This window comes from Carassius carassius, chromosome 6 (genome assembly GCF_963082965.1).
Source record: "Carassius carassius chromosome 6, fCarCar2.1, whole genome shotgun sequence".
NCBI classification, from domain to species: domain Eukaryota; kingdom Metazoa; phylum Chordata; class Actinopteri; order Cypriniformes; family Cyprinidae; genus Carassius; species Carassius carassius.
The window spans coordinates 525,001-549,224 of NC_081760.1; the positions used below are offsets into that span (position 1 = coordinate 525,001).

At 38.0% G+C, this 24,224-nt stretch overlaps 3 protein-coding genes across 3 annotated transcripts in view; all 3 read right to left on the minus strand.

The window, feature by feature from the left end:
- LOC132142148 (S-methyl-5'-thioadenosine phosphorylase-like) overlaps positions 1–1,777 on the minus strand; it is a 7,771-nt gene extending 5,994 nt beyond the window's left edge. The window contains exons 1-4 of the mRNA XM_059551792.1: positions 1,740–1,777; positions 872–958; positions 426–484; positions 149–316 (exon numbers count right to left, since the gene is read on the minus strand). Coding sequence (XP_059407775.1) covers positions 149–316; positions 426–484; positions 872–958; positions 1,740–1,763 — 338 coding nt within the window. The 5' untranslated portion in view covers positions 1,764–1,777. The remainder of the gene's footprint in view (positions 1–148; positions 317–425; positions 485–871; positions 959–1,739) is intronic.
- A 989-nt stretch (positions 1,778–2,766) lies between these two features.
- LOC132142150 (E3 ubiquitin-protein ligase Topors-like) lies at positions 2,767–7,010 on the minus strand. Its single transcript, XM_059551794.1, has 3 exons — positions 6,836–7,010; positions 6,691–6,748; positions 2,767–6,142 (listed from the first exon to the last, which is right to left on the minus strand). The coding sequence occupies exon 3, from the start codon at positions 6,137–6,139 to the stop codon at positions 3,035–3,037; it is 3,105 nt and encodes a 1,034-aa protein (XP_059407777.1). The 5' UTR covers positions 6,140–6,142; positions 6,691–6,748; positions 6,836–7,010; the 3' UTR covers positions 2,767–3,034.
- Positions 7,011–13,399: 6,389 nt separating this feature from the next.
- Positions 13,400–20,892, minus strand: LOC132142151 (max dimerization protein 4-like). The gene is made up of 6 exons (XM_059551795.1): positions 20,640–20,892; positions 20,169–20,268; positions 18,249–18,278; positions 15,493–15,607; positions 14,201–14,360; positions 13,400–13,787 (listed from the first exon to the last, which is right to left on the minus strand). Exons 1-6 carry the CDS (start codon positions 20,701–20,703, stop codon positions 13,630–13,632), a joined length of 627 nt encoding a protein of 208 aa, XP_059407778.1. The 5' UTR covers positions 20,704–20,892; the 3' UTR covers positions 13,400–13,629.
- Between the last annotated feature and the right edge of the window lie 3,332 nt (positions 20,893–24,224).

Here is a 24,224-nt window from a genome sequence, read left to right on the forward strand (position 1 = left end):
CCACAAGTAAGTTTCAGCTCGTCTCGTCGTGAATCTTTGCTTTAATTAAATAAATAAATGCCTTCAACAGAGGCTCTCTCATTGTCTGCTTCATACAGTATTGTTGAGTAGATCTACATTTCCTCCAGTCGTGTAACTGAACACTAACCGATCAATAAACTGGTCAATCAGCACGATGTCCCCAGGCTGGATGTCTTCTCTGAGGGAACCACATGCTGTGGTCACTAACAGATGAGTGCAGCCCGCTTCCTTCAAGGCCCAAATATTGGCCTGGTAATTAACATTGGATGGCATTATAGTGTGCTGTCTCCCATGCCTTGCAGAGGAGGAAAAGTTAAGACAAAGTTAATAAAAAATCAGCAGATATTTCAAGTCTAATTCAAAGCATTGTGGATGGTAGAGTATAATACTGTATAAACTCCCACCTTGCAAGAAGTACACAATCAACGTTCTTTATTTTGCCCAAAATCAGAGCATCAGATGGCTGTCGAAAGAGAGGAGGAAACGAGAATAAATACATACAATTCTGCCTCTGTTTATCAGCTGTTAATATACTACGCTGAACGAGCAGTTCAAGACTCGAAGTTGTTCAAATGAAGTAGCAATGCAATGCAAAAATTACATTTTTATACATTTATGGTAGGAAGTTAAAAAATATCTTCATGGAACATGATCTTTATTTAATATCCTAATGATTTTTGACATAAAAGAGAAATGTATAATTTTGACCCATACAATGTATTTTTGGCTATTGCTATAAACATGCCCCAGAGACTCAAGACTGCTTTTGTGCTGCAGGGACACATATTTATTTCTCTCCTGTAATCATGCATGCTAGAAAGTCCAGCAGACACAATGCAGACACACTCACCTTTCCAAACGGAGTGACTACGTACCGCTCCGTCCTGCCCTCCAGAATATCCGGATCATCGAGACCAGATCCTCCAATTATTCCTATCTATGAGAACACGACAGATTACAGACGGCTCTGAATGTGGGATGGGCTCAGCAGTGGGTCGCAAATGAAATGTGAAAATCTTGCCAAGTTATTACTCACATTATTACAATTCTTTTCCACTTTTTTTTGCCCCAAGAACACATTAATATGGAAATTCGATGCAATCTATAGATACATTGTATATAGAGTTGGGGCACCAATTTATGCACGTATTGCAAAATAGTAGCCTATATAAAATAATGTAATAAAATGTTGTTGTTGTAGTTGTTTTTGCCTAGGTATACCCTTTTATGTCTATTTACTTTGATTAACTCCTCAACAAAAAAAAACATAGGAAATAAATAAAAAAAACGTCATATGTATATATATATTTTTTTTCTCTCTATAAGTTTCCTATGAACCAACCAATGTAATGACATAAAAATAAAAAAGTGACGTAACGTGTGTCCCTGGTGCTCACGAGGCCCCGCCTGAGCGCCCCCTGGAGGACAGCTCGAGTTATGACCGATAGCGGTTAACATGTGATGACGTTAGATTTTCTTCATGCTCTACAGTGCGAAAAGGGCTGCTGCCGTTGGAAGAAAAGATCCGCATCCATCCTAATACTATACATAAATATAATATATATTTCCTCAATCTATATTTCAGAACCCTAGCAAAGCAACACTTGCTTAGTGGCGTGTTGACGTGTAAACACTGCAGTGTTCCACCTCCTGAACTATATCCTCACATAACCCTTGTGTTCACCCGTATTGTTTCATCATAATAATGTTACAATTACCTTTACGTGACCGTTTGATGCCATTCTCTTTCACGTGTAAAAATGTAACATCAGCTTCCTGGTTCTTTCTTGTTTGATGGCGCCGCGCGGAAGAGAGAAGCGCAGTAGCGCCACCTACTGTATCCTCAGTTATATTGTGAAATATTTTTACCATTTAAAATAACTACTTTCTATTTGAATACGTTTTAAAACTGTAATTTATTTCTGTGATGTGCAACTGTATTTTCAGCATCATTACTCCAGTCTTCAGTGTCACATGATCTTCAGAAATCTGAATAATATGATGATTTACTACTACATTTATTATTGTTGTGTTGAAGACAGCGGAGTAGAATTTTGCAGGATTCTTTGATGACTAGGAAGTTCAGAAGAACAGCATTTATCTTGAAATAGAAATCTTTTGTAACATTATAAATGTCTGTATCATCACTTTTGATCAATTTAAAGCATCCTTGCTAAATAAAAGTATTCATGTTTTATAATTTTACAATAAATGATACTTACTCCAAGCTTTTGAATGATAGGGTGTATATTACAAAATCTTTTTAGTTCAGATAAATGCTGATCTTTGGATCTTTCTAAGAATCCTGAAAATGTACTCCACTGTTTTAAATATTAATAATAATACATATTTCTTGTATTATATGTACATTTCCATAGAAAAGTTAATTTAAATAGTAAAATTATTTCACTATATTACAGCTTTTGCTGTATTTCAGATCAAATAAATGCAGGCTTGATGAGCAGAAGATTTTTCTAATTGCATTTTACATTCAACAATAGTTTGTACAGTATGCACTATCAAGAAAAAACATACCTGAATGAAAAAATAATAATAAATTAGGCCTATTTATTTTTGGCCTATATATTTATATATATTTATTCAATGTATTAATTCAAAAAAAGGATTAATGAATACCTGCATGAACCTGATTTCAGACTGTTTTAAGCCAATGCACATTCACACACACACACGAAAAACCCTGCGCACAAAAGAACACATTAAATAATGCTTTCAGTAAATAAAGACACTATTATGATCCTTTTATTAATTTGCAACAATTTTTAAAATTAGTGACTGTTAATTTGCTTGCATAGGGGAGTTTGAAATTAATACATTTCCAAAATCACAAATGCAAATATATCGAATACAAAAGTTTGAACTCCAAATCAAAATCACATTTAAAAATCTCTTCTCCATTTATAAAACACTGGAAACACATGTGGGCATTACAACAGTAGTCTCTGTCTTGATTTGCCACAAATTGAGATGTAAACTCACAATCACACTGGCATTAATCTGTCTGGGGACGATTCCCTGCATCACACACAGAACTACATTCAGCTCCAGCAGCTGACTCTTGCTCCACATCCAGCGGCTGAGAGTCTGTGGCTCTGTTTGCTATCGTGACTGTGGAGTCAGCTGCACTGATATTCCTGGCTGAGGGTTCACTGGGGTCAGCTTCGTCACTGTCACTAGGAATTGTAATGAAAACTGGGCTGTTTTTTCCCACCCTCTCCTCACTACCGAGTTTCCTGCTCTTCCTCTTGTGTTTCTTCTTATTCTTCTTCTTCTTGTGATGTTTCCGACCGTGACCCTCAGATCTGTCATCTATGCTTGGACTCCTACTTTTTCTCTTGAACTTTTTGTGCTTCTTGGTTTTCTTTTTTGCACCATCATCAATAGAATTGGTGACCAATTGACTAGAACTTTTCCTTGAGGGTTCCTCATGATGCTTTGTTTTGTATTTCTTTTTCCTTCCATGATCATCATAATGTGATGTCTGATGTGAGCTGGAGTTGATTCTAGAATTACTCCTCGAGTGACTTCTGTCCAGACGGTTGGAAGAGTTGATTCTAGAATTACTCCTCGAGTGACGGTTGGAAGAGTTGATTCTAGAATTACTCCTCGAGTGACTTCTGTCCAGACGGTTGGAAGAGTTGATTCTAGAATTACTTCTCGAGTGACGGTTGGAAGAGTTGAATCTAGAATTACTCCTCGAGTGACGGTTGGAAGAGTTGATTCTAGAATTACTTCTCGAGTGACGGTTGGAAGAGTTGATTCTAGAATTACTCCTCGAGTGACTTCTGTCCAGACGGTTGGAAGAGTTGATTCTAGAATTACTTCTCGAGTGACGGTTGGAAGAGTTGATTCTAGAATTACTCCTCGAGTGACTTCTGTCCAGACGGTTGGAAGAGTTGATTCTAGAATTACTTCTCGAGTGACGGTTGGAAGAGTTGATTCTAGAATTACTTCTCGAGTGACGGTTGGAAGAGTTGATTCTAGAATTACTCCTCGAGTGACGGTTGGAAGAGTTGATTCTAGAATTACTCCTCGAGTGACGGTTGGAAGAGTTGATTCTAGAATTACTCCTCGAGTGACTTCTGTCCAGACGGTTGGAAGAGTTGATTCTAGAATTACTTCTCGAGTGACGGTTGGAAGAGTTGATTCTAGAATTACTCCTCGAGTGACTTCTGTCCAGACGGTTGGAAGAGTTGATTCTAGAATTACTCCTCGAGTGACGGTTGGAAGAGTTGATTCTAGAATTACTCCTCGAGTGACGGTTGGAAGAGTTGATTCTAGAATTACTCCTCGAGTGACGGTTGGAAGAGTTGATTCTAGAATTACTCCTCGAGTGACGGTTGGAAGAGTTGATTCTAGAATTACTCCTCGAGTGACGGTTGGAAGAGTTGATTCTAGAATTACTTCTCGAGTGACTTCTGTCCTGATGGTCCCTGCTTCGCCTTCTACGATGCGATTGAGAACGAGAGCGATGTACACTTCTGTAATAGCTGGTGTAGGATGAGCATGTCTCTGTGTAGCATCTCCTGTTGCTGTCTCTTTGACTGTAATGGCTATACGAGGAGTGGAAACTTGACTCATTTTCTCGTCTCCGCTTATGCTTGCTGTTTTTAGACAATTGGTGTTCCCTGCCATGAGAGGAGGACTGAGTCCTAGTGCTGCGTGAGGATCGATTTCTAGATCCCGACAGCTCTCTCTCATGATGCCTTTCACCAGATTTATCTTCTCTGGAGCGAGTAGAGGTGTTCCTCTGAGTGTCAGCGGGAGACAGATCAGGGCTCTGTGGCTCAGTGTTCTGCTCAGATGGTTCTGAATCAGAGGAAAGCAGGACCAGTTCCGGTGTCCTTTCTGAAGCTGGCTTAACATATCCAACAATCACACAGTCTTCATCACTGCCAGAGGAATGCTCCTCTTCTAAGGCAACAGTGCCAGGATTTGTCAGCTGGTCCTGATGTGGCACAGCAGCGACAGACTCTACTGCCTCCCCTACACTACTATCAGAATCCGAGTCCCTCACATGGAAAGGTAGCACCTGAGAGGGCTCTGAGGAGTAGGATGGCCCTGGGGTCTCATCATCCCACGGGGCTTGGCTTAAGGTCACACTAGGAGTGCCATAATCCTGGGACCCTGTCACTAATGCATCGCTCTCGTCCTCAGAGATCGAGATCACAGAGGTTTCCGAGCGGCTGATCTCTCCAGAGGGCTGAGGCAAGTCGTAAACGGCGCGCTGGTCATACGCCTCCATGTTGAACGGGGACCGAGCAAAGCTAAGGAACTCGTGCAGGAAGTGCTCTGTATGGGTTAACAAGAAGGGCCGGAGCTCATGCAGAACAGGCTGCTCGTCCAAGTTATGGCGAGTGATTAGAGTCATGATGATGTGCTGCACTATGTTTGCTAGCGACCCGTGAGAACCGTACAGGACAGTCAGCTCTCGTCTCACCCAAGGCACAAGCCTGTGGAGACAAGCAGGATTTCTCCTGAAGAACTCTGCAGAAGTCTCCCTGCTGCGGCCACCGTCCTCCACGTTCTGGACTCGCACGCCTCTCCTGTACAAAGCCCGTCTGAATTTAACCGCTTGTTGTTCGTGAAGACTTCGCAGAGACCTTCCCTCTCTCTCTCTCCGCTGTCTCTCCTCTGCCAGCCTCCTCAACATGCTGTGGAGATCTCTATTGTGCCGCTGAGGAACAGACCCTCTCAGGCCCTCGAATAAGACCCCGTGGTCAGGAGGGGACGAGGTTCTCCTCGGCGCTGGTCTGCGCTCGCCGGTGAGCGTGGTGCGATACCGGAATCTCTGGCCTGCCATGTTGCCAAACGAGCCATTTTCAGTTGGTCGCAGGTCGAACTTCTGGTAGTTATCTTCGGACTTTATGGTGTGATAAATTGAATTAAACGGCTGCTTGCATAAAGGGCACTCGGCTTTGTTCTTCGACCACTCATGGATGCAGCAGAAGCAGAACTTATGCAGACACACATCAAGGTACGATATGTTTTTGTAGTGATCCAGGCATATCGGGCATTTGGATTCTGGAGACGCTCCTTTTGAAATAGTGTTTAACACAACGCCGGACGGACGCTCCTTCATCTGCGGTGATGCCATGATCTGACGGAAGAAAGGTTTTAATTAATAGGCTACTTGTTCTCAGCATTTGTGCAAAATGATAACGTTTAATAACATTAGAAATAAAAAAAATTACTTACAAATGTTAAGGTGACTGAAGTAAATACAGTCATGTAAACACTATTTACACGATCAAGTTTGCTAAAATTATTAATTTTGGTCACACTTTATTTTAAGGTGTCCTTGTTACAGTGTCAATATACATTTATGTACTGAATAATATTAATTAACTACATGTACTTATTATATGGTTATGGTTTGGCTTAGGGTTACTTGCATTTAATTATGCATAATTCATTATTATAATAGTAATATGTAACAAGGACACCTTAAAATAAAGTGTTACCTTTAATAGTAAGCTACTTTCTGACAGCAGTAACGTTACATTGGTATTTTACTAAGTTAACAGAATATAAACAAAACTATGCAGTGTCATACTAGCTTTTGAGTTTAAGCACAATAAATAAATTTCTATAATAAACAGAATCCCAGAAAAAAACAACACCTCATTCAAAATGTTTTTAACTTACTGTTTCATGTATTTGTTGAGACTTTGGGAGTAAAGGATCCTCATTTGACTTTAAGTATCTGACACAAACAAAAGGACATTTATAATTTTAAAAACGTTTTACAGAATCCACAAAAACATGTTGAGGTGAATCTCATGTAACTTACTGCTTAATAAACCAGAGCCGCTTCAAAGAACAGTTAAAGACGATAATTCAGCAGCCTGTAAGACTTTATTTCTCCGAGTGTAAATATTAAATGCGTTTAATAACGACTAGAACCGACACGACTTCTCTCTAGGGCGGCTGATCGTGACGTAACAAAACAAGAACATTTCGGAAGTGACATGCGGTCAAAACTTTCGGAACTTCCTGTTTTCCACTTCAGAATAAAAGCCCTTCAACCGTACTCAAGAAAAAAATTTAATAAAATTTGAACCGTTATTTATGTATCAGAGAAGCAGTTCCTTCTAGATATGGTTTATGAAATCAATTTCATAAATTTTAAATACTAAAACACAGTTCTGAGAATTGCTGATTAAAATAGCAACGGCAAAGCTTGAGGAGCATTTAATTATTCCAATATTCAAACAAGTAGAATTTAATAGTTCACTGTTTTAAAAATGATTTGTCTTTATGTGACATAAGAAACATCAACCTGTTTGAGCTTTAATTGATGCATGATAATGATCAGCCAAAGCACAGACATATTTGGTGTTATATTTGATCTGAAACACTTTATACAGACAGTTCAACCCTTGAAGAAAATATTCCCATTACACTTACTGAATGTTACCAGAAGATGAATAAAGCTGAGATTCTTTGACACAAGAAAGCCGTATGTGATCGCGTTATACTGAATTTAAAAAAACACTACACCAATAATCTGTAATTTTATTACACAACTGGAACAGCAGCAGTGCATTCGCAAAAACACTTCTAGAATAGAAGTCACAACATGTAAGAAAAATGAATTATTCTGTAATAATAAATCATGTAATAAAAATGATCCAACGTACATTTCTGGTCACTTTTGTTGTTAGCTCAGTATTATGCACGTGTATTTTTATGCAAGATTAACAACTGATAACAGCTTGTATAAGGCTTATCACTTTTGACCAACAGGTGGGGCTGTAATCAAATTATCTTGGTGTGTTCTGTGTAAGGTGATAATGACAGACACAGAGTTTGTTGTCATTATGTCAAAGCTTCGCAAAGATATAGCCCCAGACTCATTTTGGCACCATGTTTAAAATTTGTAAAGATGCTGTATTAAAACGGTATTGTCAATCGACACAAAATGCATAATTTTTGTCAGCACAGTCTGAAGATTATCTGACTAAATTTTAGTGAAAATCGGACCAGCAGTTGAGGAGTTAGAAAAAGTATGTTTTTAACATAAATCAAAAAGGCGGACAGGGAGTTCAGATTTCCTACGCGAAAATTGGTGTATGTTATAGGCACAACCCAAGTTTCATTACAATAGCCTTATGCAATCAAAAGTTATTAGCATTTTTGGAAATTCCATAATTAAAGGTTAATTAATAGTTTATTACTCTTGGCCAATAGGTGGCGCTGTTACCAAATTGACGTGCCATGATCTGTGTGATGTGACAATGGCAGACACAAAGTTTGGTGTAAATATCACAAACCTTTGGAGAGATACAGCCCTCAGATGCAGTTTGGCATCTTTCCAGCAAATTCATTCATGCGCTAAACGAAAACTGTTTCATGTATCAACACGAAATCCATAACCTTTTGCCAACCTTTAACCCTTATGGAGTACCTCAAGGCTCAGTACTAGGGCTGTTTCTCTTCACGCTTTACATGTTACCCTTGGGAGATATCATCAGTCTCGGTGAAACACACCAATTTGAAAAACTAACGGAATGCATATGTGGCAGATTGGGTAAGTTCCCTCCCCTGCATTTAAAATGTCAGCCAATCAGAACCAGGTATGTGTAATATAATGGCTGCGAGTAGGCCACCTGGGATACGTCATTGCAAAATTTTAATAGTTTATTTTTTGCAGGATGAACAATTTTTGTTGGGAGTGCTCCATCTTGTGGGGGTTGGGATGATCCTTTCCTACATGGAGCGGGATTAAGACTGCGCTGCTGTTTTGTTGCTTTGTTTTGCTTGCTATTATGTGACAATTGTCTTGTTGATTTTAAGCATTGTGCATGTTTTATAAAATTGTTGTTTTGTGTGTGTGAGATTGAATTGTCGCTTGTGATCATTTGCCTCGTGTATGTGGTTTTAAGAATAAATGGTGTTTAGCTCAACTGAGCTATATTTTTGGTCTTAAGTGTTCTGATTATTATAAACCTAATAAATATTTGCATACATTTAATACCTTTTTGCCTCTGCCCTTCCTGGTAACTAACACACCTGCATGTCTAAAATCTGTTAAGTGGTTAGTTGCCCTCACTTTAAAGGGGTGGCGTAGTCAGCATTAATACATCATCCCCTGTAAAGACCTTGTCTCAGAGGAGCACCAGGACAAGACCACAGGAAACAGATGATTCTTCTGCACAATCTGACTTTGCTGCAGCCTGGAATTGAACTACTGGTTTCGTCTGGTCAGAGGAGAACTGGTCCCCCAACTGAGCCTGGTTTCTCCCAAGGTTTTTTTCTCCATTCTGTCACCGATGGAGTTTCGGTTCCTTGCCGCTGTCGCCTCTGGCTTGCTTAGTTGGGGACACTTCATCTACAGCGACATCGTTGACTTGATTGCAAATAAATGCACAGACACTATTTAAACTGAGCTGAAATGACGACATCACTAAATTCAATGATGAACTGCATTTTGCATTATTAACACACTGTTTTACAAATTAATGTTATTCAGTTGCTTTGACGCAATGTATTTTGTTTAAAGCGCTATATAAATAAAGGTGACTTGACTTGACAACGTTACGCTGTTGTGGTCTCGCTGTGACAGCGCTCGTGTCCTTTGTAGACATTACTATCCATCATAGCCAGTTTTCCTGTGGATTTGGGCTTCTTTTTCACTGTTGCCGCAGGATGTTTTCATGTCTGTGCCAAGGGATGAAGCGACACTAATAATATGTATTTTAGCCCCAGGAACGTGATTTTTCGGTCAACTCTGGAGTAAAAGGTGGAACAACTTGACCACTATCCTGTACCATTTTATTTAGTTCATTAATATGCCCCAAACTTTAAAACACACAAAAAAAGAAACTTATGTATGAAATTTGAAACAAATTCCACTTATAAATTGCTAGTAAATTTCACAAATAATTACAAAGCAGCAGCAAGCAGAGTCAGTATGTACAGTATAAAACATTTTATTAAAATTGATCAATTATATTACAATACAAGAATACATAATACCTCAGAGTGTGGGCTCTAACATAGCCAGCACCAGGTAAATATGAGTATGTACACACACACACACACACACACACACACACACACACACACACACACACACACACATAAAGAACAAAAACACACCTTTACAATATTATACAACATCTGAATGCATATAACTTGTTTTCTAAAAGGACATCTGTTCACAGGTCTCCGGCACAGAACCCTCCCTTTCTCAGTTTTCTCTTTCTGCAAGTTTCTCTCATGCTAAAACGCAAGCGTTCTGTAAGCTACGCCACACACAGACCTGTCCACAAACTGCTCCATTAACACAGAACTAATACAAGCAGGGGAGAGGAAAGTGAGCAGAAAACATAGGTCATAAATCTATATTCATATAAAGATAGAAATCTGATGCCTCACAACATTGGGAGGGGATAGAAAAATAAAAGTCTATATCTAATAGAATTTATATGGCGGGAATCTTTCTCTTTCTCTCTTCTGGTGCTTTTATACAACAAACGTAAAAGGAATTTTTATATAGTTATATATATTTTTTCTTGTTCACTCTGGTCTGTTTTTCTGTCTTCATCACATCTACTTTTCCTGCTGCATTGAATTTAAGTATTCACAATCAAAAATTCTGCATGGCCCAGCAAACACAAAGTTTCATTTTATCTTTTTGTTTTGTGCTGTGTGATAGAACACCACCTGGCACTTTCCACTTAATTATATCTGAGCCTGTCCGCTGGCATTCCCTCATTTTAGTGTTTTAAAGCTTTTGGAAAACCCTGCAGACACTGAATAGTCTTGTGTCTGTCACAAAGTATTTCTTTCATCACACTGGAAACTGGCTTGAGCTTGATTTCACGTGTTTGGCGTGTGACTTCTGTGATAATCCCAATGATAGCTACAGTCTCGTAGAGATTTGATCAATTCTCTGAACGTGTTAATGGGAGGTTCTGTGCAAGAGGGTTCTTGATTTAACAAGTCACTTGATCAGCACACACCGAAAAAAAGAATAGTTTTGCTATAACAGTCTGGCATTTCCATGACATAAATGTAAACTCTTCATAAAAATGTAGCTTTAAAAAAAAAAAAAAAATATATATATATATATATATATATATAAAACAAAACTAAACAGAATAAAACAATATAAAAAAAATAAAAATAAAACTTTTTTTGGAAGCCAGTTTCTGCCACAAAATAAAAAGATAGAATATTATAATGCATAAAATAATATATAAAAACTTGCAATTCTCAGAAGAAATGTCATTGTTGTGAGACATAAACTCACAATTGCAGAAAAATCCTAATTGTGAGATAAAAAGACTCAAATGTTTTATTACATGGTGGAAACAAAACACAAAATAACTTACAAGATGTAAACTCTGAATTACGTTTTCACTGACAACTGTGATAAAACAATTCTGAGAATTCTGAGTTTACACCCATTGAGAAACAAATTTTATTATTTTTTGTATTTTTCTGTGGCAGAAATGGGCTTCCATAATCCTTTAAGTGTTTGCATAGAATGGAGAGAATAAAACAAAAAAACGTGTTGGTCACAATATGCACCATAATTGTGAAACAGTGCTGCTTTCTAATACAACACCGCACACTTTTGCAAACACAAGACTCATATTGCTGTCTCTTTGCGTTTATAGGCAGAGGATCAGATACTTAACACACTTTAACACTAAAGAACAGGGTCTACCGCTGGGAGACTCCAGCTGCCATTAATGATTGATTCCAATCCTCTTCTCCCAAGGTCTTCCATTGTTCGAAATACAAAACATCTTAGGCATGAGGATAATAACAAGACGGCTATTATGAGGGTAATAAAAAATGGAAAGAGCCTCAAGAGCAGGGTTGATCAGGTGAGTCGAGCTGCCACAGGAGAAGATGACCAGTGTTGTTCAGGGTGATGCATGACAGAACAAAGTAGTTTTGAAGGAGGAAGGACACACGCCGAATCTGTTCTTAGGATGGAAGCTGGCAGGTCGTGCTGGTTCGGAGGGATGAATCACAGGAACAGGGCTAAGACGAGTCAAGGCACAGCGTGACAGAGCTCTCCCAAACATTAGTCTGGTTCTCATATACTCTTCTATTTGGAAAATATACTACAAAAGCTACTACAGAAAATATAAACTACACTTGTTTTTTCTTCCTTTTTTCAAATATATATATATATATATATATGTATGTATATTTATCTGTTTCTTTTTATTTGGGTCTGGGACTGTCTCAGAAGAGCTGGGATTCCCAGCATTAAAAACCTTCTTCATTCATACATGGAATATTGCACAATGCACTGCATATATATACTGCTGAAGAATAAAGGCTTCAGGAATTATTGCGAGTAAGTTACGGGGAAATGAAATAAAAGCATCAGTATAATTTTCTGACAGTAACTTTACATGCAAAGTCGGTCATGCAGTTTTAACTTGTCGGTTTGAGTGTAATACACACAACTGAAACAAAACAGCTCTGTTCATCTTCTCACGTCTTTCAGACTTGGGCCAGAATCAGTTCATCAGCTTTCCAAGTTTACTGCTACATCATTTACTACTGATAGTTTTAGATAAAGACTTCTACACAAGGTAAATGCTGAAATAGAATCCACTGATTCCTAGAAGTGCCCTTTAGTTTTGTCCTCTCGCTCCTGCTCCATTAGTCTATCACGGAGTCTATTAGTGTGCATGATGCTACAACTTGCACTTTTCTTAGGAACCACACACGAATCCGATTCAAACCCATGATGCAAAATGAACTGATTCACAAACCTAGTGAGCTGTCTACCTAGATAGCATTTTGGGTATCATAGGCACTTTTTGTTTGTTTTGTGGCTGCGTTTACATTAATGCACTGATCTGATCTTTTGATCATACATGTTTTTTCCCCTTTTCTTTATAATCATATCAGACACGACACAGCATTTACATTCAAACTAGAATAATGATCACTTTGCTGTTCAAAAATACAATTTAGAGTTCAGTAAAGAACCTATTTCATTATTCATGAAATCATGGGACAGCTTCCTGAATGGCTCAGATGAAGCAGAGTTGGGGAAAGTAACTAATTGTGTTACTTAGTTACAGTTAATGGAATGTAATGTAATGCATGCGTTACTTTTGTGTTACTTCATGTCACATTGGCTGAGCTTCTTTATTTGTTTTAAATAGAAAAAATCTCTTGTAAATTGAAAAGTAATGTACTAGTTACTTGAAAAAAGTAATCTGATCACGTAAATCAGAACGGCGGCGATAAAATGGTTTTTCTTGTTTATACATGTGTGACGAATTCTGATGTTGGTTATAAAAAAATCTGATTTTGTGCAAGTGTAAACGCGGCCAAAAAGTCCACAGTAAAATCACATAAGCAAGCCAATTCCCTTGGAGTTAAGAGGCTGTCTGACATCAGAAGAGACGAGTTAAAACTGCATTACCACACCACATGTTCTTTCTAAACCACATACTGCTTGTCTGTGTATTTGTGGTGTTGGGGAGCGTTTGATATAAAGCGTAGCAAGAGTTGCGAGTTTCCCGAGGAGTGTAAATCAGCCAGGTGCATCCTGCCAGCTGTGAGGACAGCTGATGTGTATGATGGGGAGGTGACACTGCTCTAGCAGATGTGAGCCTGTAGTCTGCAGGCGTGTGGATGGTGTCCTCCATCGCTCGAGCTGCTCTGCAGGCTGTAGTGGTCTTCTCCATCACTAACACTGTGCACACTCTCACCTTCACCTGCTGTGAACTCCATCCCCTCGATGTCCACGTCCACTTCTGTACACACACACACAGAAATTAAAACTCATCAACAGTGATCTGACCAATAAAGGAATATTCAGTGTTATTATAAACCTGATTTATAAAGTGGATAGATCTGCTCCTTGATTCTGATTGGCTGAGCCGTGTTCTAAGTTGTTCTACAAAGTAACACACACCTTTGTTTACTTCAGTGTGTTGCTCGGCAACCACTTTGTAACAACCACAACTGTTTCTGAGGAACGACATTGTTTGGCAGAAGAATACCGTTTTATTTTGTGAAACATTATTAGGTGTATGGAATAACCGGTTTATAAAAGCTCTGAGCCTCGTGAAGCTGTGGTTTACAGCTGCGTTATAACAGCTCTGCTTCAGAGCTCGTTTGTACCGAACAACGCCTCTCAGCTGTTGATCTGTCAGCTGTGCTGTACCTTGCTCAGAGTCGGTGTAGATGGTGGAGCCCATGCTGTCAGTGCGAACGCGCTCCAAGCCCTGCACAGAGAGCTGCTCCAGACGCCGTTTGAGGTAGCGGTGTTCTCTCTGCAGCTGCTCCTTCGTGTTCAGAGCCTTCCTGTCCTGTTCCTCCAGCTTCTGCAGAGCACATGTTCCACTGATCAAACCACAGACGCCACACTTCATGACCTGCGTCATCTAACAGTCAGCGTGAGCGTGCAAGAGTTGTTCCTTCTGAGCTGGAAAAGGCAAACGGTCACATTGACAAACAGACAGATCTTTGCAGCATGCAGGAAACCCGACAGCTGTGCTGAAACACTAACTAACAGAAAAGAAACCAGCGGCGTAACACTTCCCTGTGTTCAGAGATAAATGAATCAGGGACTGTGATAAAGAAAACTCTAGTTCTTTCCAAAAGTTAAATGACGCTCAAGATGTCATTGGGTGTAAGCTTCAAAACATGTTAATGCACAAAACTGAATCAGTATTATCTTTTAAAAGATCTTGGGATAATTCAACTTAAAATGTAAGTCCTGTCATCATTTGCTCATCCTTCATTTGAGTTTGTTTCTTCCGCTGAACACAAAAGATATTTTAAAGAATGTTGGGAAACAAACTGTTCCTGGTAAGCTTTAATAAACCCTGCCGTTCAAAAGTTTGGGATCAGTAAGATCTTTAATGTTTTTTGATTAACTATTGGATTAAAAAAAGGCTATAGAAAAAAAACTGTAATATTGTGAAATATTATTAGTTTCAAATAACGGCTTTCTATTCTAATATACTCTGACATTTAATTTATTCCTGTGATCAAAGCTGAATTTTCAGCATTTCACAAGATCCTTCAGAAATTATTCTAATATGCTGATTTATTATCAATGTTGGAAACAGATGTTTTTGGAGCCTGTGATACTTTTTCAGGATTCTTTGATGAATAAGAAGTTAAAAATGAACAGCATTTAGTCCATGTAGAAATCTTTTCTAACAATGTAAGTCTTTACACAGAATTTCATTCGTTTAACGGGGACAACAGTATCACCCAAACACGTTTTCTTCATACCACCCAAAAATATTAACATGAATCTTAATTTAAATAAACACAGATTTCAATGACCAAAAGCCTATAGTTTTAAGCCGGAGTACATCATGTCAGTATCTGTGGAGTCATCTGAGAGTGGCATAAGCTTCCTGTAGACAGTCCCTGATGAACTTCCTCTCTGACTGTAACTGCTTCGAGCTGCTCTGACACAGAAAGATGCTGATTTGTTCGTACCTTGATGTGCATTTTGGCTCGTTTGAGCAGGCTCAGTGTGGTGTGACGGGAGCTATCAGGACCCAAAGGCACGAGCCGTTTCAGCTGCTCCAGGTACAAGCGAAGTTTGGCACGTCTGCAAATAAAGAACAGGCTGCAGTGAAGAATCAGCCTGGGATCAATTTAGATCTTCTGATTCAGGATGCTGTGGGCTGCCGACACAAAGCTTGCAGGTCTGATGCTGTGCAGTCGTGACTAAGATTAACTAGATTAATGAGATCGTGATTGCAGCTGCATGTAAGAGGAGCTTTAGTTAGTGTGTAATGTTGCTATCTGAGCATAAAAACGACACTGATTTCACACTAAGCGGCTCTTTCGGCATATTGTGAAGTCACTCATTTAAATAATCTCCGCCCAAGGGTGTGGTCCGGTTGAGCTGCACTACAGAAGACTAAGAAGAAGAGTGTGTTGTCATCGTGGCAATAAGATGCCGTTTCCAAAAGCTCTTTATTTGTGTGTGTTCGCAGACGTTCTGCACGATCCTCTTGTTCATAAACGCTCTCAGGGTCTAAATCGGGCAAAACTGACACCATCATTAATATGCACAGATGAAACACACGTTTAAGGTAAGGGGCGTGTCATTTCCAGAACACAAACGCACTGGGCCAGCTAACCAATCAGAGCACAGCTTGTGTTTCAGAAGAAAATATGCATAGTTTCTGCTCAATCTGATTATATGTAAGTGTGAACTCTCAAAACAGAATTTTAACCAGATGGTTAATAAAGAAAACGTGGTAACACTTTATTTTAAGGACCAATTCTCGCTATTAACTAACTACTTATTAGCATGCATATTACTTGCATAATATGGCTGTTTATTAGTACTCATTAAAAGCCTTATTCTGCATGAGCATATTTTAGACCCCTTAATCCTAAACCCCATACCTAAACTTAACAACTACCTACAAACTATTATTAATAAGCAGCAAATAAGGAGTTTATTAACTGTTAATAAACTGCACACCGAAAGCAGACAGAGCAATAGAATGCTCCAATCACAGAATAATCACTGAAGCTCTCAAAATCTCCTTTTACTGTGGGTCTCTCTTGACACAGAAAGCACTTATTAAAACATGCACTTGGCAAAGCAGCACTGCAGTCCGTGCTCAGTAAAGTCCTCTCTCATGTGGGAACATACTGGAATTATTATGTGCATAATTTCTTTGAAATTCATAATGGGTGCCAACAATTGAGGAAGGCCACTGTAACTTGGAATATACTTTATAGTTTTGATAACCCAGAGTACACAGCAAAGGCAGGACAAAACAAAGCTGGACTGACTTGAAACTAGAAAGGTTAAATATGTCCAAGTGGACCTACAGATCTCAATCCAACCGAACATCTGTATAATAACACTGCAGCTGTTCACAAAACAATCCCCATGCACCTTGATAAAGCTGGAGAATCTTTGAAAAGAAATTGAAGAAGATCTCTGATAGCAGTAACTCCGGACAAAGGGGATTCTAACACGCTTTTACTTGAGTGGCAAATGTTGTTATTGAATGCTTGAAATAAAAAGCCAAAAACACCAGAAAAAATCAAATAAAATCCAAACACAATGGATATGACTAGAGATCCTCTCAGCATGGAGCCTCTGAAATGGGTTTCCATCTGGCATAAAGATGCTTTTATGCTGTGTATTGATTAAAATAATAATAATACATTTTTTAAATGTGAAAATTGCATCTGTTATTATTGGTTAAAGAACTATGAACTAACATTAATGATAAATGTACAGTATAATTTATATTCTAGTATGGTTCTGTACTTTGTGTGTGTGTGTGTGTGTGCGTGCATGCGCATGTGTGTGCATGCGCGTGTGTTTGCGTGCGTGTGCGTGCATAAGCGTTTACGTGCGTGCGTGCACGTGTGAGTGTGTGTGCGTGCGCGCGCGTGTGTGTGCATGTAATAGAGCTTTTAGAATTATTTTAGTTTTCATATCGGACTGGTTTTCTCCTTCTGTTATGTCATGCTATATATTAATTGTTTGAATGCTCGCTCTGATTGAGGTGCTTTGAGTGCACTTCTGTATTTTATGCACTATTTTATTATTTTGTAAAGTGTCCTAGAGTGCACTTTATAAATGAAATGTATTATTATCATTATTATTATTATTATGCCAAACATAATCATTTTCTCTTTTCTCTGTGAAGAATTGTCATAATTTTCAATTCAGGTGTAGTTATTTGGATTTAGTGTTCAATGTCTGTTCTTGGTTTAATTTAAAAGGTTAATAAGGCAGACAAACCTCAGTGTTCAGTGTCATGCACAAACATAAATTATAAAACCTTTCAAACCAATAAGGCTGTGCATCCTTCAAACAACAATATCCCGCCACAGTATGACTGTATTCACTGTATAGCATGGCCTCTCGTACCTTTGATTAATTACGACTTAAAAGCATTAACTAAAAATATAATGCTCCAGAAAACTTCATGACATTGTTTTCTCCTTTGTATATCTATTCGTCTTTTCAAAAGTGTGTCATAAACCTGCTTGTATGGTTTTCCTGTTTTTCCTAATGGTCCATTCTGAGGAAGGACATGACTGAACATATTTCTCAAAGAGGAGAAGTAATCAATTCCTCAAACTCAAGCATGTGACGAGCAAACTCCCAAGATATCAGCAACGAGGGAAACAAATCTCACACATGAAAACACGCTCGACCTTAAAGCCCTCTCAAAGATAAATGTCGGGTATATCAGGAATATTCTTACCTGTGTTTTTCCAGCTCATTGTGTGATGACCTGAACAGGAAATAAACAAACACATAGATGAGTTCAGCTAATAATAATAATAATAATAATAAATCAGAAAGAAGAACACTGACTCTTTACTTTAAAAGTACTAAAAAAATAAAAATACACTCTTTATTAAAATATAAATAAAAGGGGCAAGAGTGAACAACGAACATCTGCCAACAACAGTGATGCTTTTATAATCTATAATATAATTAATTAATTGATGGTGATTCATATAAACATTCATCATGTTATGCCATATCAGCATCAAAGGCTATGTTCATGGAAAAAAATATATATTTAGAATAATTTAATAACATTACTTTAGTTAATTAAAATAATGTAACAATATTATAAAAAACATATCTATTAATGTGCTTTCTGGGTAAAAACAATTCCTAATATAATGTAAAGACAAGACACTCCAAAATAAATAAATAAAATGTTTTACAGTAAAACAATGCAATAAAGGCACTTTATTCAACAAATTATCGCTGAACCCTAAAATGTGCAATGTCAAAAATTATGCATTTTCAATTGAAACGAATGCATGAATAAATGAATGTATGCTCCCTGGCTGTTGCAGCACTGAATTCAAGATTGCACATAAAACACAATGGTTTGCATTGCCTCACTGTGTCTACTAGTTTGATATCAGTGTAAGTAAAGCACAATAAACACTCAACGACGCAGAGGAAATTCAGCATGCTACAACAAATTTCTATTTTAGTCCAGGGTATGAATGCTGGCGTGCACGCTGGGGCAATTACATTTCCTCCAAACAAAAACACACAAAACCGAAGGACTGTAATGCATGCAAGATAAAAACAGAATATGTGGGTCACTGCATCAGTTGTTGTTTGTTGTATGCCAAAGCTGCAGCATGCAGTTTCTGCACCACTAGCATCATCATTCAGGATTGCAAAAATAAAGATGTCATGTTTCCCTTATAATGCATGATGAAATTGCCGCACATGATAGTTATAAGTACAGGATTAAAATACAGGCACAATGTTAGTATCTGAGGCTCGTGCAGAATTTTTAGTGTCAGTCCACAATGTCAGCAGATTGTGAAATGAAATTTGGAAAGCAATTCTCAAATAGTATTCCAAAGTAAGTTTTGGTAAAATAAATAATTATAATAATAAAATAAGTAAAAGAAAAATATCACAGCTTTCCTGGAAAGCCCTAATTCCATAGGTTTCATTTTTTCAGTACTTTCAATGCATACGAGGGGGAAGGGCTGCACACGAGGCTCCTGCTGTTTTGCTTTGACATTGCAAGGAAAGGAGGCTAATGCAGCAAAACAGATCCAGGGGTCAATGCTCTCCAGCAGCTGACTTGCATCTATTCACACCACACCCAACAGTGAGAGTTAGACCACACCTACTGTCTATGACATGACATGTACATGTGTCACATTAATGCCTGCATTTGTTAAAGTCAACGATAAGTTAAAGTGTGGCAATTTTATGGCACATTTATTGTATATTTACCGTTTGTATGCAATAATGCATGAATAACAAAAAAAAAAAGTTTGACAAATTGTATGCATGCAAGCTTTAGTCTTGAAATATAACATTCTAGCGTATTTTCATCCAAGTTTCCAAGCCACTTCACCACGGGCCTATGTGATAAATGCTTAAAATCTACCAGTCGTTGCAGTCGTCTCTAAACAACAAAAAGTTGTCGGTCAATGAGAAGTGTGGTGCTTCTACGTGACAGTGACTGCGCTGAAGAGATGACAGAAGTGGAAGAGAGAAAGCAGCAGAGAGTTAACGCTGTACGCGTGGCAATACTTATACACAGCCAGCTCCAACAACAAAAATGGCGATTGCATTAAAAATAAACATCTTTTGAATGCTTGAATTAGCAGTGCCATTGTACTACATTTACCTGTTGTTGTTGGCTTTTCTGGAAATGGAAGAGGATTTCGTTTTCTTTCCGGAAAAGTCATTGTCGAAGGGTAAAACAGACGCGTAACCGTGTTCAGCTTCTGGCGAGAGAGTGAACAAAACCAGCATTAAATACAGACGTCAACGCAAATTGAATATTAGAAAGTTATGCACTTGATGTGTTTTCATATTTGACCTGTTATGCTTCTATCAGCTTACTGTAAAGCATGCAAACACCCGGAAAATGAAACGAAGTCAGTTTTTATCAGAGGATAGGACGAAAGACATGCACGTAAGCCAGAGATCTCTGATTATTGAATATTTATAGACTCAATAACTATGATGCCATCGTCCTTTTGGGCTTGGATTAAATGCACTTGTTCAGCTGGGAGGTTTAGAACTAGTGCAACAACAACTATATATATATATATATAAAAGACTTTGACCACACAAACATCATTAGGATATATACCTCTGTCTCTTCTTTCCAAATACTCTGCTGCCTCAAGAAGAAGAAGAAGAGAATTCAGTTCCATCCTGGTGTAGGCTATATACAGAAATTAAAATAATAATAATTAAAAAAAAAAAAAAACGTAAGGTGCACTGTTTAACAAAAGGAGCAAAACAAAGGGAGGAAACTAAATTAACAAATAAACAAAAAAGCTCGACATGAACAGCTCTGCTCTGAGTCGTAGAGACTCTCAAAAATGAATGCAGAGCAGACTGCACATAAACTAAAGGCTGAGAGCGAGCGATGGCTTCTTCGTCCAATCACACAACAACAAAAAAGTATTAAAGGCGGGACCTGGAAACATTTGTATCCAATCAAAGATTTCAAAGAGAGTTCACAGGAAAGATGTTGACACATTGTGAAAAGTCACATGATTGGTTAGTCAGTGATAGTAACAATGTTGCAGCCATGCCCTAGCAACAGTGCGTGTGACTCAACCCCTGAAGCGCTCATTGGGCTGACGAACACTATACGAGCTGCTGATTGGACGGCGGGGATGCTGGGCGTGTCTTCCTGTAAGCCCGTATGCTGAACTAATGACTGCCAAAGTTGCCTCTGGAAGAAGTCAGCAAAGGGAAATGTTCTTGAGAGTCAGGTTTCTGATCGTTTACTGAGCTACAATCACATTAAAATACTTCTGCAACTCGCTTATTGACGTTTACAAAGCAAGGTGTTAATTAGTTCATAATTATCATTAAATGACACCATTAAAGTTTGATAGAGCAGAAGTCCAGGGCGTGGTCGGCTGTGACACTATGGTCATCCTTCTGCACTCTTCTTTTCAAAGTGGCTACTTTTTAGAACTTCAAAACAAGAATTTATAAATAATTTAAAATATTTAAATACATTTTTCTTATTTTGTAAGTGTAAAAACATATATATTTTGCGTGTTTATTGATATTGTGAAGTGACATTCAGCCAAGTATGGTGACCCATACTCAGAATTTGTGCTCTGCATTTAACCCATCCGAAATGCACACACACAGAGCAGTGAACACACACACACACTGTGAGCACACACCCGGAGCAGTGGGCAGCCATTTATGCTGCGGCGCCCGGGGAGCAGTTGGGGGTTCGATGCCTTGCTCAAGGGCACCTAAGTCGTGGTATTGAAGGTGGAGAGAGAACTGTACATGCACTCCCCCCACCCACAATTCCTGCCGGCCCGGGACTCGAACTCACAACCTTTCGATTGGGAGTCCGATTCTCTAACCATTAGGCCACGACTTCCCAACCTTGGGGGTATAAAACAAAAGAAAATCAAAATTATTTGCAATAGCTGGAAACTTTATTGCTATAATGTAATTCCATGACAGGTATAAATGTTTTAAATGCTGCAAAAAAAATTCTTTCTTGTGAGAAATTTGAAAAACAAGTGTTTAAAACAAAGTTCCATGTCACAAATATATATATATATATATATACATTTCTCAATGTTAACATAAGTTAGCAGGAGTATGTTAACTTAATTATTTTAATAAAAAACTTAATAAAAGACCAGTTCAATTAAAAATATATATTTTGTAATTATTTTTAAAAAAAATTCTGATTTTGTAAATGTAAAATATAAAAATGTTTTGTGTGTTTTTATATAGAAAAAATACAAAAATATATATTTTTTTCTTAATTATTTGCAATAACTGGAAATAGCTATAATGTAATTCCATGAGAGGTATAAATATTATAAAAGCGTTTGCTGCCGATGATGATAGCCATCACGTCATTCTGGATTTTTATTTTTTTTTTCTTGCAAGAACTTTGTGTTCTTGTTAACAATTCAGCAGAATTTGAAAAACAAGTGTTCAAAACCAAACGTTTAAGTTTGCATGCCACAAAAAAAAAAAAATTCTAAGGGTTGTTAACATAAGCCAGCAAAACAAGCATGTTAACTTATTATTATTATGTTTTTGTCATTAAAAGTTCAGTTCACCCAAAAATGATTAAAGATTTTAAAAGAGCTATATGCCTACTAGAAACATGTCATCTTCTGTGGTTCTCAGTAAATGGAATGACATGAAGTTGAACATATAATGAGAGATGTTTCATTTTGGTTTAACCGGCCTACTCCTTCTAACAACATATGTGTTTAGTGTAGAAAGAGCTGGGGTGTTATCATGATCATAAATCAGAGAAAAGGGATTGTAAACATTACTCTTGTAGACTGGGAACTGAGAGACGGGGGAAAGTTAGAAAAAGAATGAGACAGAAAGTAGAAATGGCTGACCTCCGCTCACTCTGTGGACAAAAACACAGCTGTTTCTAATCGGTGAGTCGACTGCTGACCTACATTCTGCTCGAGATTCTGAGCTCAGCCGAGGAGACGGAGAGAGGGAAGAGGAGAAAACACAGAAGGGAAGAAAGAGGAGCGCACACATAAAGTATGAGAATTATTGGTTTAATGAAAAATTATCTTTAAACAGCTTTATGTGATTTACTATGCATTTAGAAAGCAAACAAATTAATCCACTTATTTGTATTAATTTAATATCTCACTCCATGTCAAGAGGTCAAGTCTGGCTGGTTAATATGAGTATTGTTAGATAGCATAGAGTTCCCTGAAGATGCTATTGAGAACATCTATCCGGCCCCGCAGGGGTCCACATCACCATACGCTCTGAACAGCCTTTGTTCCAGTGAATGTGATCACAAAATAAAAATCTACCACTGTTACTAATATAATTACAGGCAAAATAAATAGTTGTTATTAATAAAAACAGTGTGTGTGTGTGTGTGTGTGTGTATATATATACATATATAAAACATTATGCACTTTTTAGCATACACCCAACCCTAACTCTCATAGAAAACTTTCTGCATTTTTACAATTTACATTTTTTTTTGTTTACTTTATTTTTACACCAGTTTTACAAATGAGGATGTCCCCAAAAATTTAGGTTTTTGGTAATGTTGTTACAAAATAGCATTTTCATTTTTTGTTGAACTACAAGATATATGCACATGAGTCATATCTGTACTGTTTGTATGCAAGAATGCATGAACAGAATTTTGGGGTTTTTCTTTTTTTCACTACAAGAAATACTCCTCTGAGCTCCATGAGGGAAAACTTCTCAAATGTTGGTCTGGACATGTCAGATTTTCTGAAAGTACCTAAATATACGGCTATGACGGATGTCTAGTTGGGGTCTTGACTTCAGTGTTATGTCTTGAGATATAGTGTGTGTGTGTGTGTGTGTGTGTGTGTGTTGCTTTGCTGGTCCCCTCGTTCTCTCTCTTTCACAGGATTGGATCCTACAAAAAGTGATCTCCAGATCTGATTGGTGCAAATGGGACGAAGGAGCAGCAATAGAAGGATCTGCTGTGCCGGAGGAGGGAGCTCTGCTCATCTTGTGATTTCCTGTTGTTTCATTCTACATGTGCTGTTGTGTGTTTGCTACAGAGTGTTGATGCTCTTAGTTGCCTGGTGATCTGCTTATTGTGTGCAGTGTGGATTTTGAGGTGATAAGGTTTTCCATTTTGTATATTTTGTAAAGTTTTGTAAATACTCTTTTCTACACTTTGAAGCTGTAGGGGGAGAGTGCCATTTTC

Bases quoted from the DNA above. Each gene is read 5' to 3' on its own strand.
- LOC132142150 (XM_059551794.1), bottom strand. From the start codon at position 6,139: ATGGCATCACCGCAGATGAAGGAGCGTCCGTCCGGCGTTGTGTTAAAC.
- LOC132142151 (XM_059551795.1), bottom strand. From the start codon at position 20,703: ATGGAACTGAATTCTCTTCTTCTTCTTCTTGAGGCAGCAGAGTATTTG. The intron at 20,269-20,639 runs GTATATATCCTA...CTCTCTCGCCAG, and splicing joins TTTGGAAAGAAGAGACAGAG to AAGCTGAACACGGTTACGCG. The intron at 13,788-14,200 runs GTACAGCACAGC...GTGTGTGTACAG, and splicing joins CTACACCGACTCTGAGCAAG to AAGTGGACGTGGACATCGAG.